The sequence below is a fragment of the Tiliqua scincoides genome, chromosome 2 (genome assembly GCF_035046505.1).
Source record: "Tiliqua scincoides isolate rTilSci1 chromosome 2, rTilSci1.hap2, whole genome shotgun sequence".
Lineage (NCBI taxonomy): Eukaryota > Metazoa > Chordata > Lepidosauria > Squamata > Scincidae > Tiliqua > Tiliqua scincoides.
In genome coordinates this window covers 27,810,482-27,825,298 of record NC_089822.1, presented here as the reverse complement: position 1 = coordinate 27,825,298, position 14,817 = coordinate 27,810,482, and the positions used below count along the sequence as shown (strand labels likewise).

The 14,817-nt window shown below is 44.5% G+C and overlaps 1 protein-coding gene across 3 annotated transcripts in view; it reads right to left on the bottom strand.

The window, feature by feature from the left end:
• Nucleotides 1-13,391, bottom strand: part of MAST4 (microtubule associated serine/threonine kinase family member 4) — a 248,515-nt gene extending 235,124 nt beyond the window's left edge. For all 3 annotated transcript variants that reach the window (XM_066616677.1, XM_066616679.1, XM_066616680.1), the window contains exon 1: nt 13,314-13,391. Coding sequence is in view for 1 of the 3 variants with exons in the window: in XM_066616680.1 (XP_066472777.1) it covers nt 13,314-13,364 (51 nt within the window). In the remaining 2 variants the exon portion in view is untranslated. The remainder of the gene's footprint in view (nt 1-13,313) is intronic.
• Nucleotides 13,392-14,817: the final 1,426 nt, after the last annotated feature.

The following is a 14,817-nucleotide window of genomic DNA, read 5'->3' as shown; positions in this document are numbered from 1 at the left end:
CAAAGTGGAACAATTACATACATAGTCTTTGACATTTTCTCTTATCTTACTTCCTCAGATATAAAGCATGTTTTTCACTGATGCATATACCAACTTGTGTGTATATTTCCAGTGCCTTTAAAAAAAAAATCATTTTGCTATAAGCAACAGGATGCAGAGTTTCCTTTCCCACCAAAGACTGCGATTATCCTGGATTCCACAGCGCAGGTATGCCATTTAAGATAACTTATTTCAGTGCCTTTTCTAGAACGTTGCCATTTTTAACAGTATTTTTGTATCTTTCGACATGATAAAAGTTGCTTTGGATAAGCAATGTTTATTGATGCAACTACTGCTTTGAATGGTTAAAGTTGGTTTAACTTGGTTAAAGTTTTTAACCAAGGCTGCAAACCAAAAAGAACATTTTATGCACCCATAGCCAAAGCTTCCTTCAACATTTACATCACTGCATACAGATATACTACTCACACAGGTAATAAAGCAAGCTACTCTTAAATCTAATAGTAAGTAGCTTGTTTAAGTGGTAGTTCCAACTGAATGCCATGGTTCCCTTGTCCACTCAAACAACTAAATTTTATTTACAGTCTTGATTTGCAAATTTGAAAATTCTTTCTATGTGAGCAGAGATACATCTAAACATACTATAAGCCAGTGTTCCTCAAACTGTGGGTCGAAACCCACTCGGTGGGTCGCAAGCCCATTTCGGGTGGGTCCCCATTCATTTCAATATTTTATTTTTAATATATCAGACTTGATGCTACCATAGTATGTGACTGCATTTGGGGAAATGTTACAGATCTGTATTTTAACAGGCTATTACATATATGCTTTTACATATATGATAGTAAATGGAACCTACTCCTGAATAAGTGTGGATAGGATTGCCACATAGGACTGTTAAAAATTTTCCTGCTTCATGATGCTGGGTTCCAACAGATTCTCATTCTAAAAAGTGGGTCCCAGTGCTAAAAGTTTGAGAACTACTGCTAAACAATTCATCTACTGCTGTTCATTCCTCTGGAAGAGTTCCTTAGTACAAAACTGAATAGACCAGGGGTGTCAAACTAATTTCACCCTGGGGGCCACATTGGATTTATGGCACCTGCTGAAGGCCGAACTCCAAATGTGGCACCCGGAAGTTACCTCAAAACAGAAAGTGATGTCACTTATGACATCACTTCCTATTTTTTTGAAAAAGCTGAGGCTTCCCCCTTGCTCTGCTACCTCACCCCACCCCAGACCCTCTCTTGTTCACTCCAATCAAGAAACCCTCTCTGTTGCCTCACCCCACCCCAGATCCCATCCTCTTAACCCCCACCAAACACCTTCCTTCTTCTGCCTCACCCCACCCCAGACCCCATCCTCTTAACATCCACCAAGCAGCCTCTCTCTTTTGCCTCAGCCCACCCCAGACCCCATTCTACCCCCCAAGCAGCCTCTCTCTTCCGCTTCAGCCCCCCAGACCCCATTCTACCCCCAAGCATCCTCTCTTCTGCTTCAGCCCCCCCGACCCCACTGTACCCACCAAGCAGCCTCTCCCTTCTGCCTCAACCCCCCCGACCCCATCCTCTTAACCCACCACAGAGAAGACTCTGTCGGCTCTCATGCCTTCTACCTGCAGCATATCCACCGCCCGCTCAGCCACCCGCCAGCCTGCCAAACCCCTGGTCGCTCCCCTAGCCCCCACCTACCTGCAACTGGAGGGAGTTCCAAAGGCCGGGGACGCCGCACGCAGCTCCTCCGGCCCTCAGACGCCCCCTCCAGTGGCGGGCGAGCTCCGCTCACGCCCGGAGGAGGGACCAAAGGCCAGGGATGTCGCGCGCAGCTCCTCCAGCCCTCAGACACCCCCTTCGGCTGCGGGCGACTTCCACTCGCACCAGCCCTCAGAATTTTCCTCCAGGATCGACCAGAATACCGGTCACGGTTGGAGAGAGCCAGGGTGGGGCAGCCCCAGAACTCCCCCAAAGCCCGGGGGCTGCCCCAAATGGCTATGTGGGCCGTATCTTTGACACCCCTGGAATAGACTGATCTGCTTTGAAAATTGCTCCTATTTGTTCCATCAGGCTGAGAATGCTTCCACATGAACAGGTATGCAGGTGACAGAGATAAAGCACAGACACCCAGAAGCACAGACTGAAGAAGAAAGTGCTAAGAGATCTTCCAGGAACACAAGGCAGAACTGGGAGGCAGGTCACTTACGGCTCAAACACATTGAAAGATTATGCTGGTGAAACACACATTCCACCAGAATAACCACCTTTACAGTGGTTGCAAATGTGACTAGGCCAGTGCACATGAGCTAGCTGCCACCAGTCGCCTGCCAGAGGAAGTACACTGGCACAGGGGGTTGGCAGGAAGGGAGGTGGGGGATGAACGGAACGGGGTGGCTGGAACAGGGTAGTGACGGGATAGGGAGTAGGGCGGTTCAAGCCCAGGAGTGGACTGAGAACACTGAAATCTGACCTCCTTCCCAGACCTGATCCGATCTCATAGATCAATGCAGATTTGTGCCAGCAACTGATCTGGCACAGGTCCAACTTGAACGATAGCAGCTGCTGTGGTATACCTTAGGGCAGGGGGACAAATATCCCCTTACTCCAAGAAGAACTCCAGCAGCCAAAACATGGAATGCAGCAGAAACTGCACCACTATGTTACCACACGGTGAGTTAAGTAGGACTGGATTGTCAGAAATACAACTATAGGTGGCCCTCTTGCCTACAGATCCTGCAGCTACATATTCAGCTTCCTCTGTTAGCGTTCTTCAGAGGCTTACCGGTAAAGTGTTTCTAGTCAATCATTTGTGACAAAGATCTGAGACAATGACAACTGAGATCCTCAGCACACTCAGGACAGGCTCCACAATTGGCACCTGTGCAAGTGCCAATACCTGTGCCCGACTAACCTGAGGCAGTGCCTCTGCACTATTGCTTGGCAAGACAGGACCAAAAGGATGTTCACTGGACAAGTGTGGAGAAACAATGGCAGCAAACCATTGTTTTCTTCTGCGAGAGCTACTGTTCATTTCTCAGATGTCCTGAACTCTGACACTGCATCAGGGCTGGAGAATCTATATAAAGTCTTAAATATCACCAAGGAAAAGAGAGAGACTGATGCTACTGCCTGCTTCCCACTGACACCTAGTTAATTTCCTCATTAGGCTTACCAGGTGACAGTGGGTAGTAGCAGCCCACCCTCTTCCTTCCCCAGCACCATTTTACAAAGCTGCCACTGCTCCCCACCATCACTTGGTAATTCAACTCAGGGCCTAGGAGAGGGGGATAAAGGGGGTAATTTGTACCCGGGCCCAGGGTCAAAAGGGGGGCCCAAGAACCAAAGGAGGGAGCCCAGAAATTTCCTAGGATCTGACATTTTCCTATCTACTCAGACTTGTTGCCCATACGGGATGCAGGGGACACTACCATGACTGGGGATGCTGGGGGCACTACTGATGCCACATGGGTGGTAGACCTGGGCTCCAAAGACTTTTCCAGCTGTCTCTACTTCCCCCCACCTTGCTTTGCCCCTCCCTGCCCCTATTCTGCCTGCCCATCACCACCCTTTCTCACTCTGTTTCACCATTCCCTCTTTGCAAGGGGGCCCAAAAGAAACTTTGTACCCCGATACAATTCCTCTCAGAGGCCCTGATTCAACTAGAGGCAGCGGCAGTGAACTAGAACTGTCAACTGTTCACTGCCAGGTTCCCAAGCACCTGGTGGTGAGGACAGCCAATACACTCCAAAACATGGAGCGAATGAATTATGGAGGGGGGCTAAAGGGCTTTCGTCCCAGGGCTATCAAAAGCTAGAGCCAACACTGAACAGAGTGATCCCGATTCCAGTGGACTAGCAAGATCAATCAGAAGTGTAGAATTTGTGTTGTCCATAAAGTTGTTATAACATTGACATCTTCTTTTAATCCCTAAAAGTACCACAATTTGTTAGAGGCTTCCTGTTTAGTCACTAGCAATGCTGTTCAGAGGGACATCTCAAAGAGCATTCAGATATTTCATTCAACAAGAATAGAGTATGATCAGCTCAGAAGTGAGTTGGCTGCCCGATCTTGCAAGACCAGTGGCATTCACTACTGTCTGACTTCTAAGGAGACCTCCCCACCAGGAATTGTGAGACTTCATTCTTCTGGAAGGGAGGTTTCCCAAAGTATCTGCCTCCTGACTGGTTTCCTTGGCCATAGGTGGTTACAGGGCAGGAGGTCTGGTCTAGAGGGTAGAGCCTCCGTTAGACTGAAGATAACATCAGAAGGTTGCCAGTTCGAGGACACCGGCAGCAGCTCCCTGAACGGCTGAGAATGGTGAGACCTTGAAGCAGCTGACAAGCCCAGCTGAGTGATTCCATCTGCTCTTGGTGTGAGCAAGAAGTGTCTTGGCTGCCCTCCATGTGAGAGATGGAGCTGCTTATCAGCCTGCCTGGGAGAAATGGAGGCCAGAAGTGGGACCAAACCAGGAAGATCCATTCTGAAATGTTGTAGGTTCTTGAAAGTGAGAACCTCTATGATTGTAAAAATCCCCTGGAGGGATTTAGAAACGCCTGCCTATGTAAACCGCCTTGAATAAAGTCAGGAGTAATCCGATGACCAGAAAGGCGGTATAGAAATACCGAGTTGCTGCTGCTGCTGCTGTTACAGCAGCAATCTCCTGTCCCAGTTTAACTCCAATTTCAGGACAAGAAGGGGTATGGGTTATTAGGTGCCTGCCTTCACTTGTTTGTCCAACTATCACAACCAGAAAAGATATTAAGGACGCAATCCTATCCTGCGCTGGAACAGGCAAGCCAGGAGGCTTGCGCTGTATCCAGTGCAGGATAGGGGCCATAAGCGGCTTAGCCAGAGGCAAGGAGAAACTTTTCCCCTTACCCCTGGGTAAGGGCTGCTGGTCCCAATGGGTCTCTTCAAACTTGTATCACCTCTGGAGGTGGCACAAGTCCAAGGAGAGCGGAGCAGCTTAAAGCCTCTCCATTCTCCCTGGAAATGGGTTGGGATCCGGCATCAGAGCGCCAGCCCGGCTTCCCCTCAAGAAGGCACAAACATGCTTTACGGGGACTTGGGCCGACCTAACTACAAATTAGGATTGTGCCCTTAAATACTTAAAACATACTAAAACAATCAAACCACAATTCTTTGAGCTGGCAGTTTCAGTTGATAAGGGTCATGATGACCTCTGAGAATATGTAGCTAGAGGTCCAGCTTTCCTTGCTTTGCAACTTAGCTCATTTCATGATGAACTACCCACAGAGGAAGAGGATGTGTGAAGTGTTCACCTATGCAAAAACTTCAAGTTGCAGGAATCCCATTCTTAAAAGTACTGCAAACAAAAAGAGTCCAAAAAAGGTTCTAGACCATCAAAAAAGCTACTTAAATTCCCCCCCCCCCCACACACACACACACACATTTTTTGTTAGCAATTTGTGTCACGGTGATGGCTAAGATGAAAAATTATTTTCTTGGAAAGTTTCTCTGTTGGTTATCCACAAACCATTCTTACTTGACAAACACCTGTTTAGAAGCCTGTCTGAGAAAACAAGCCAGGGATGTGAAGCAAGTCATTTCTAATCACAAAATACTTGCAAGTATAAAGAGGAATATATTCATGCACAGTTTCAATTCCAAAAAAAGGTATGAGTACTGGGATTCAGTCACTGGTTCATTCCATATGTCTTTGCTGTTCAAATGTTTTGCATAATGATAAATTGGAAGGTTGTAGACTAGAAGAATAAAAGAGAACCACATGTGTAGTCATCAGTACCCAAAATTATATGAACACAAAGTACGTAAGCTGCACCCCCTCCCCCAATTTTTAGAACCATTTTTAACTCAGAGGTGAGTAGGTAAAGTGAGTAATCACAACCATGCTTCAAAGCCACTTGCATTGCTTCCAGAGCACCAAGTAATCTACTGCATCCTCATATTCCTGGTCAGGAGTCAAAATGCCAGATTTTGCATTACTTTAAGTAGCAAGTTTGTAGCAGGGCCAAATCACTTATGAGGCAGAGTAAAGGGGCCACTTCGGAGTGGGGGGTCTGGTGAACTGGTAATGTGCTGTGTCTATGCACATACCCCACACCTGCCCACTACTTTTGCCAGCCAATCACCCATCCAGCCACTCACTCTTCAGGTCAGGTCAGGTCAGCTCAGTCAGCCTCTTTTTTTTGGTCTGTGACCAGGCCATACCAGCCTAAACCCACAACACAGTGGCTATGATTTTTTCCCAATTTGCTCCCCTTTTGAAAGGGATGGGAGCAGGGTGGGCAGAGCCTAGGGACCAACCAGAAGAGCAAACCTGTGGCATCTACTGATATTAAAATATGAATGATAAAAAGATGATTTAAAGACACAACAGCTAGACTTAGAAATTGACTTTGGGCACAATCCTAACCCCTTATGTCAGTGCTTTCCAGCACTGGCATAACAGTGCCAATGGGACATGTGCTGCATCCTACATTTGGGTGTCACTCACAGAGGCCTCCTTAAAGTAATGGAATGTTTGTTCCCTTACCTCAGAGCTGCATTGCCCTTATGTCAGTGCTGGAAAGCACTGTCATAAGGTGTTAGGATTGCGCCATAAATTAGAAACATTCAACTTTCTTATCAGACAAAACTTATGAACAGTCTACTAGCCACTGCTACCACCTGTAGGTATGTGCTGGAACAAAGTGCAGAGGGAGAAGAAGAGAGACCTGATAAACACTGCACATGAATGGACTCTCTGGGGTTTCCTGCCCAAAATTTTTATTTTAAAATATTGATTCTCCTCTTTCCCCCACAAAATAAAAGGCACTGTATGGTGGCCTAGACCAGGGGTGCCCAAACCCCGGCCCTGGGGCCACTTGCAGCCCTCGAGGCCTTTTAATGCAGCCCTCAGGGAGCCCCCAGTCTCCAATGAGCCTCTGGCCCTCTGGAGATTTGTTGGAGCCCACACTGGCCCGATGCAACTGCTCTCAGCGTGAGGGTGACTGTTTGACCTCTCGCATAAGATGTGGGATGAGGGCTCCCTCCACTGCTTGTTGTTTCACATCTGTGATGCAGTAGCGGCAGCAAAGGAAAGGCCAGTCTTGCTTTGTGCAAGGCCTTTTATAGGCCTTGAACTATTGCAAGACCTTCATTCATTCATATAAGTTCATCTTTAATGTCATTTACGTAAATTTATGTAAATTTATTCAAATTTTAAATGTAAATTAATTATTTTCTTCCCCGGCCCCTGATACAGTGTCAGAGAGATGATGTGGCCCTCCTGCTAAAAACTTTGGACACCCCTGGCCTAGACACTAACATTTACAAAGCAATAATTTAAAAAAAGACACACGTCATAAACAAAACAAAAAACCCAGATCAAATAAAAAACCAAATCAGTTCATAACCAGGAAAACAGAATGGAAATAAAAACTTTTAGGTGCCACCAGGAAGCCAGAAGGGATGCAGCCTGCTCGATTAAAGAGGAGGAAATTCCACAACTTTCCAACCACCATGGAGAAAACCCTCTCTTGAATTGCCACTAGCCACACTTCAGATGACAAGGGGGCTCCCCCTCCCAACTTATTTTAAAGAGCAAGTCACTTTGTATGGGGGAAGGTGGTCCTTCAGGCAATCCAAACTCAAGCCATAAAAGGCTTTCAAAGATCACCATCAAGCATCTTGAATTGCACACAGAAACAGACTGCCAGCTAGTGTAGCTGAAGTGTGGAAGAGTTAAAACACCTGGCCCCAGGAATTACATGTGCAGCCACATTCTGCATTAGTTGTTTCTGGATTATATTCAAAGGCACTTCACATAAAGTGTGTTATGGTAGACTAATCTAGGCGTCACAAGTGCATAGCTCACCATGGTTATCTCTGTGTAGTTCAGATAAGGATGTAGTTGGTGCACCAGCCCAAGTTGGGGAAAGGCCTCCCTACTCATTGCTGTCACCAAGGATTTGCGAGCAGCCTGGGATTCAGGAAGAAACCAAATGGCCAACTTGTTTCTTCACCCTTCTGAGACAAGACAGGCAATCCAAACCTGACTTGCATGTCTCAGAACCAATACCGTATTATCCAGATTAAATTTCAACTTTTTTGCCATCAAGTGACATTGGTAGTCACTTACCAACTCAAGGCAGTGATTCATAATGGTGAAGCTGGTAATAAGACAGAATTGAAATGCAAGGTTGAGTGTCAGTATACCGGTGACACCCAATTCCAAATCTCCTGATGATCTGTCCCAGCAGTTTCATGTAAACCAGTGGTCTCCAAACTGGAGACTGCTGTGTTCCCCCCCCCCCCAAAAAAAAAGCCTTCCCTGTACCAAGCGGAGTTTACCATTCTGCAATGGTGTTGCATTTCTTTCAAATTGATCCTGGCACAGGGACACTCTGGGCAGTCATATCTATTGCCCAGCGTCCCAGAAGGTTGTACAACAGGATATCTGGGCAGACGTGATTGCCCAGAGTGTCACCATGCCAGGATCAGCTTGAAGGAAATGAAGCCATGGCAGAACGGTAAGCTCCGCTTACGGGGAGAGGGCTTTTTCCAAACCCCAGATCCAGTCCCTGGGCTGAGGTATGGCGAGCCCTGATATAAATGACATATGAGATAAAGTTAAACCCTATGATACACCTCTTCACAGATCAATGGCCAAAAAGATCAGTTCCATCTTCAGGAATCTGTCTGTCATGAGGGACTGGAATGACAACTACACTGTGCCCCCCTCAACCCAAATCCCACCAAGTGACCTAGAAGGACTATGTGGTATTGAAAGTCACTGAGAAGTCTCCTCCATCCACTAGGGAGACGAATGCAGTTTTGGTACCACATCCTGGCTGCAAGTCAGAGTGATAATCACTTTCAACCAGGAAACACTGAAGCTGTGGTGCTACTGATCACTTCAGCACCCTAACCAAGCATGGAAGTTTTGAGACTGGCCAGTAATTTCCCAGAACATTGGGATCCAGAGAGGGGTTTTTAAGAAGGAAGAGACAACAACCACTTCCAAGAAAGCTGGCACTGCCTGTTTTAACAACAACGAATGTATAGTTCTATCTAAGAACATAAGAAGAGCCCCGCTGGATCAGGCCAAAGGCACATCTAGTCCAGCTTCCTGAATCTAACAGTGGCCCACCAAATGCCCCAGGGAGCACACTAGACAACAGACACAACCTGCGACCTGGTGCCCTCCCCTGCATCTGGTAACACAGGCCAACACACATTTTGCTTCCTTAATTACACCAATTCCTGGGTATATTTGGGGTGCCGATTCCAAAAATGGCATCCATTTTGCCCTATCACGTCTAGTTTTGGAGATATACTATAGCCTCATTAGTGAATGGTTCAAGCAGCTTCCTCCTGAGGAAGCCTACACCATGGCTTCCTCAGGAGGAAGCTGCTTGAACCATTCACTAATGAGGCTATACTATATCTCCAAAACTAGACGTGATAGGGCAAAACGGATGCCAATTTTAGAATCAGCACCCCAAATTCATATCAAACCACCATAAAGTTTGGGGAAAACTTTTCTGACCCTCAATTTTGTAGGCCTGTGTAATCAGGCAGCCTATTTCTACCCTGCACATACCTACCATGACTTGTAAGCCATGACCATTCGGACTGACCATTTGGCCAGTCCCCCCACCCAGATTCTTACCAGCCAAGCTGGGCAACAATCAAACAAGCAAGCAGCCTCACACACCAGAAGATGCAATCCACATCTTGAGGCTGTACAAAATGGGGGAAAAAATACTTAAGAACAGGACAAACAGATGCAGATGAAATGTCCATCAACTCTGTCAGTGCAAAGGCCAACTTTGACAGAGGCAAGCAATTTTACCCAAGACTCTTGCAAACTGGTCACTACAGGCCACTAAGTTGCCTACTTCTTTACCCTGGAATCAGGGTAAACAACTCAGAGTAACTCCACTGGACAACACTTGGCAGATACAATGGGGCCAGAGAAATACATTTTCTTCACTGCCATCATGGCCACAGAGCATACCAAAGATGAGCTCACATTCAATCAGATTAGTTGTGATTTCTTTTCCTACTTCGGCTACAAAACAAAAGCATCCCAGGGCCTAAACGCATCCAGGGTTGGGAGATGCAGCAAAGTTGCCCACCTGTGTCATCATGTAACCCCTATGCCTGATACCCTCCCATACATCTGGAAGAGCTCCATGTCTGAATCATTTGGAACCTAGGGTGAGTGGGTGGGCCCAATTACAGCACTCACCACTTCCAGCAAAGAGCATTATGCACGCATTCCTCCTCTGCATCCCCCCTCCACGACGAGCCTGGCAAACACCCACCGCAGAGGTGGGTGCACTGGCCCCTCGCACGCAACCAGCCCCCTGGATACCTCCCTGTGGCCTGGCATCAGGGGCCCCACCCCCAGCCAACTGCATCATACACCGCTGCTAAAGAGTTTCATTGCAAGCACCTCCAAGGAAAATCAAGAAGCCATTTGTGCTCTACAACAGGACAGAGGTCACATCAACAGGACTAACCATTTCATTACAGAAGTTGGCTTAAACCTTTCCAACACTTCCAGGTGGTGTTCTGAGGCCCGGAAAGGCTGCATATGGCCTCTCCGGGCCTCAAAACAACTCCAGATGCAACCGGAAGGCACTTCCAGTCATGTCCAAAGGTCCTCTGATGGCCCACCTGTGGATTCCATTATTTGTGGGTTTCAGTATCCGGGGGGACTGATCCCCCACAGATACTGATTGGGTAACCTAATCCAGTGTAATTCCCCCTGCCGATGCAGCAACACCAATGTAGTGCACACTGCATCCCGTGGAGGAGTTTCAATCACAGAAGCTTCCTCAAGGTAAGGAAACATTTGTTCCCTTGCACCAGGGCAACCCCCGCTACCCCCATGGGTCTACTTGGATCTGCTACAGCTATTGCTGGTGCAAATCTGAGTGGAGCCAGGTAGGTGAACTGAGGATAGGAAGGGAGATAGGATCTCAGTAGAATCACTGCCACCAATCATCAGTGGCATTCCTAGAGGGGGGGCAAAATGGTAAGTTACGTAGGCGCGTCAACGTGCCATGTAAGCGGCCCCTCCCCCTTGCCGTCAGAGCCATTCCACATGATGGGACCAACATGCAGGAGACAACCCCATGTTGCTCCCACCACCTGGTGCCATAACTGCTCCCCCACACCACCTGACTCTTATCAACACTAACTCCAACTGATCTTTTCCTCCACAACCAAAATGTAACTGCTGTCCATCCAGCTAAGTAGAAAGGTTACTCAGGGAAGGAACTTTACACCAAGTCAAATATGTTATTATTAAGATGTGTAGTGCTTCAGTATTCAAGAGTATAAATGAATACATCATACTGATAGGACTGGGAAGCGTCTCTACATCGATGTCTATCATTCAGGCTCAGTGAGGTCAGATTAACACATCACATGTTACAACTCCTAATGAATGCTGAAGTATTTAAAGGAATCACATTTTAATTTGGTCTAAACGCAAGTAAAATGGTATAAAGATACACAGAATAATATAACATGGAAACACAAGTAAGAAGAAAATAACATCACACTTGAGCAAGCATTCAAGGCATACGGGAGGGAATAGTGGTTCCTTCCAAAGGCATGAGAGAACTGACATATGCTTGATTCTGATAAATTCTCAGCTGCAAAGACACGCAAGAAAATTTTTTAAAAGTTATGCAAAGTATACAAATGTTTAACTTACTTTGAAAGTATGCCACAGAAGTAACAGAAGCATGTGAATTACACTTTCAAATATTCTTCAGAGAAGTGTCTAGTTTACACAGAAAAGCAGAAATATACTTTATAAAAGGACTTTTTTGCTAGGCACTACATCCATTGAAAAACAGAAAAACCTGCTTGCTGGAATTTTTTTTAAAATTCTGCTCTTCAAAAACTCATTGATACTTCTAATAATGATAATAGTAAACACAATTTAATACATGCACAATAATATTGAAATCAATAATTTAAAATATTTTAGCTCAAAATCAGAGCATATTAATGAGATGCTCTTATGCCTAATTGCTCTGATGAAAACAAAAGAAACTATATTCTTATTTTAGACTCCAGAGTCTAAGAGCATTTTGTCCTATTGTTTTCAACTATGAAAACTGTCACACTTTATAGTTAACACTGAATAGCTAGAAAGCATTTCTTTCCCATATGGACTTGAGCTTTAATTTATGAAGTTTTAAAACTCCAACATACTAAAGATGCATAAATCAACAATGTCTATAATATATAGCCAGTTTGTACTACACACACTGAAACAATAGAGATGTAAGGAAAACATGGGGAAGGAAGTTTAGTCAAGTATGAATGACCTAAGCAACATTCTTTCATGAACAATAGAGTACAATAATCAAGTTTGAAAGTGTACTGTATCCATCTTCAGTTTTGAAAATTACATTTTAGCCTTATTAAATGCTTACATCAATTAATAGCTAATACACATAATGAGTTTGTGCTTTCAATTCGTAAGTTTACTGACTAATTGTTTGAATTCTGTGGCACTGACAAGTCCAGACAACAAAAGACACAACGTGCTTGAGCAGAAAAATACAATCAGTAAGAAGCTTATTGAGAGATAAGGCAAGTATTCTAAAGTTATTACTCTGACAGCACATTCAAAGAAAGCAAGTGTTTTTTTCACATTCCCAGAAAATTGGATTCCAGTAGCCTAGTTCACCCTCATCTTAACCCAGAATGTCATCAACCTACAAACTCAAAATAAATCACCCTGCAAAATAAATATGTGCTTTATTCTTAGAACAAGAATTACTGCTGTCTCACAAGCTGAAGTGGGGGGAGAGAGGGATTTCAATACAGAAGATGTAATTTAATACTGAAAATTACCACTACCCAGAACTGCTTACTTTAGCTTGAATACTGCATAGTAATATGCTTAAGTTTTTCTTGAAAAAGTATTTACAGGTCAGTCTCTCTCTCTCTCTCTCTCTCTCTCTCAGTACACACACACACGCACACGCACACACACACACACACACACACTTCAACATAATGTTATTGACTGAACATCACACACTTGTGGATCCTTCAGTGTCAGCCCATGAGAAACAAATTTATTTCCTTGAGGAAATATAACAAGAGAACATATTTCATCACCTCTCTCAGGGAAGGAATGCAGACAGTTTTCTGACAAGGACTCCTTACCTGATGAGCTCTCTGTCTTGCTCTCCTTGTAGCATAATACTAACACTTTAAAACTGTACTGTGCAACAATGCAAGGACATTAATGCAAAAGAAACTTTTACAAGAGAATTGTTCACTGACAAAACGTAACTGATGAACTATGCATCCTACCTGAAGTCCTCGCCTTCTCAGAATGCTGGACTCGTCCATTGCTTCCCTCATTTCTTCCACAACAATATAGCCATGCTGTACTACCTTAGACTTCGGCACTCTTATTCAGATCCCAGCAGCTGCTAAACACTTACATCACAGTTTCTCCGATTGGAGAGCAACAGTCAGCTGACTTTAGCTAGTTATTCACTCAGCAACTTCTGAGCTCATGAATGCTTGCAGTACTGTGTTACAAAGCAGCAAGTGGGCTCCAGACACCTAGCACATTTATCTAAGCAGGAGTAGCTATTCGACAGAGGAAATCCTGCGAGAGCACGATTATGTTCAAAAAACAATAAAGCCGGCATCCTGTGCTAACAGCAAGCAGTTTTAAAGCACAGATTATAAGTCAAGCCTTTGATAGGAAGCCGTAAGGTCAAAGTGTCTCAGGAAATCAGCAATGACACCTCAGTAAAAGGCAGGAGCTGATAGTAACCGTACAAAACCAAAGCATAGCTGGTCACTCAAGCAGCACCACAAAGTCTGGCTCTCTTCGCGTCCATGACATCAAAGAAAACAAAATGCAGAACACAAGAGATGCACATGCAGCTTTGAAATGGCATTCCTTCTGAGAATGTGAGTGCCAGTGGATTTCACTTCTTAGGAAGTAACATTTGCCTATAAATACTGAAGCATTGCAAATGTTATTAGTACTAGAAATTTTAATACTTGATAATATGATAAAATACAATCAATAAACAGTTCACCTATGCACAAGAGATGAAAAATACTATTTTCCTCCCCATCATGCATAATTTCACAGTCTGTTTCCACTTGTTTACTCTGATTATTTTCATTTTATTCCAGTTGAAGACTGCAAGCAGATGAATATTAAGTTTTTGTTGCTTGGATATTATCCTAGTGACAGCTTGCTACAACACCAGCTTCTAAGAAATTACCTTCTCTTAAACCTCTCTATTTCAAAAGAAAAAAAATTCTCTAAATGTGACTAAATGTCAAAGAAGGGAATCAGGGACTAACCTGCTGTCTGACCATGACCAAGCCTTATCTGAGTTCACAATTTCTGGACAAACAAATTTCGAAAGGAAAAGAAAATGCTATTTGATTTGCGTTATCAGTGCAGCCAAGGTTAACCCAGTCATTGATTTATTTTTTAAGCTGTCATCAGGCTATTAGGCTTGATATCAATTGATTAGACTGTGTCATTAAAAATTGCTTAGGGACTTAAGAATCTATCCAACAAGTAAATCGATTACATTTTATTCTTCAAAATGAGATCTGCATCTCTCTTTAGATTACAGTACAAACTCTGGCAAACACCTATTCAAATCCTCACCAAATGAAGAATCCTTCAAATATACTAATGATCTGTCAAGAAGATTACTCTTTTGATACCATTTCAGGGACTGCTTCACTTAGTAATTTTCCTATACAAGTATTTGTATTGGAAACAGCAAGCACTTTTGCAGGCAAAAATGGTTAGCATGAGTAGTTTTCAATCTGA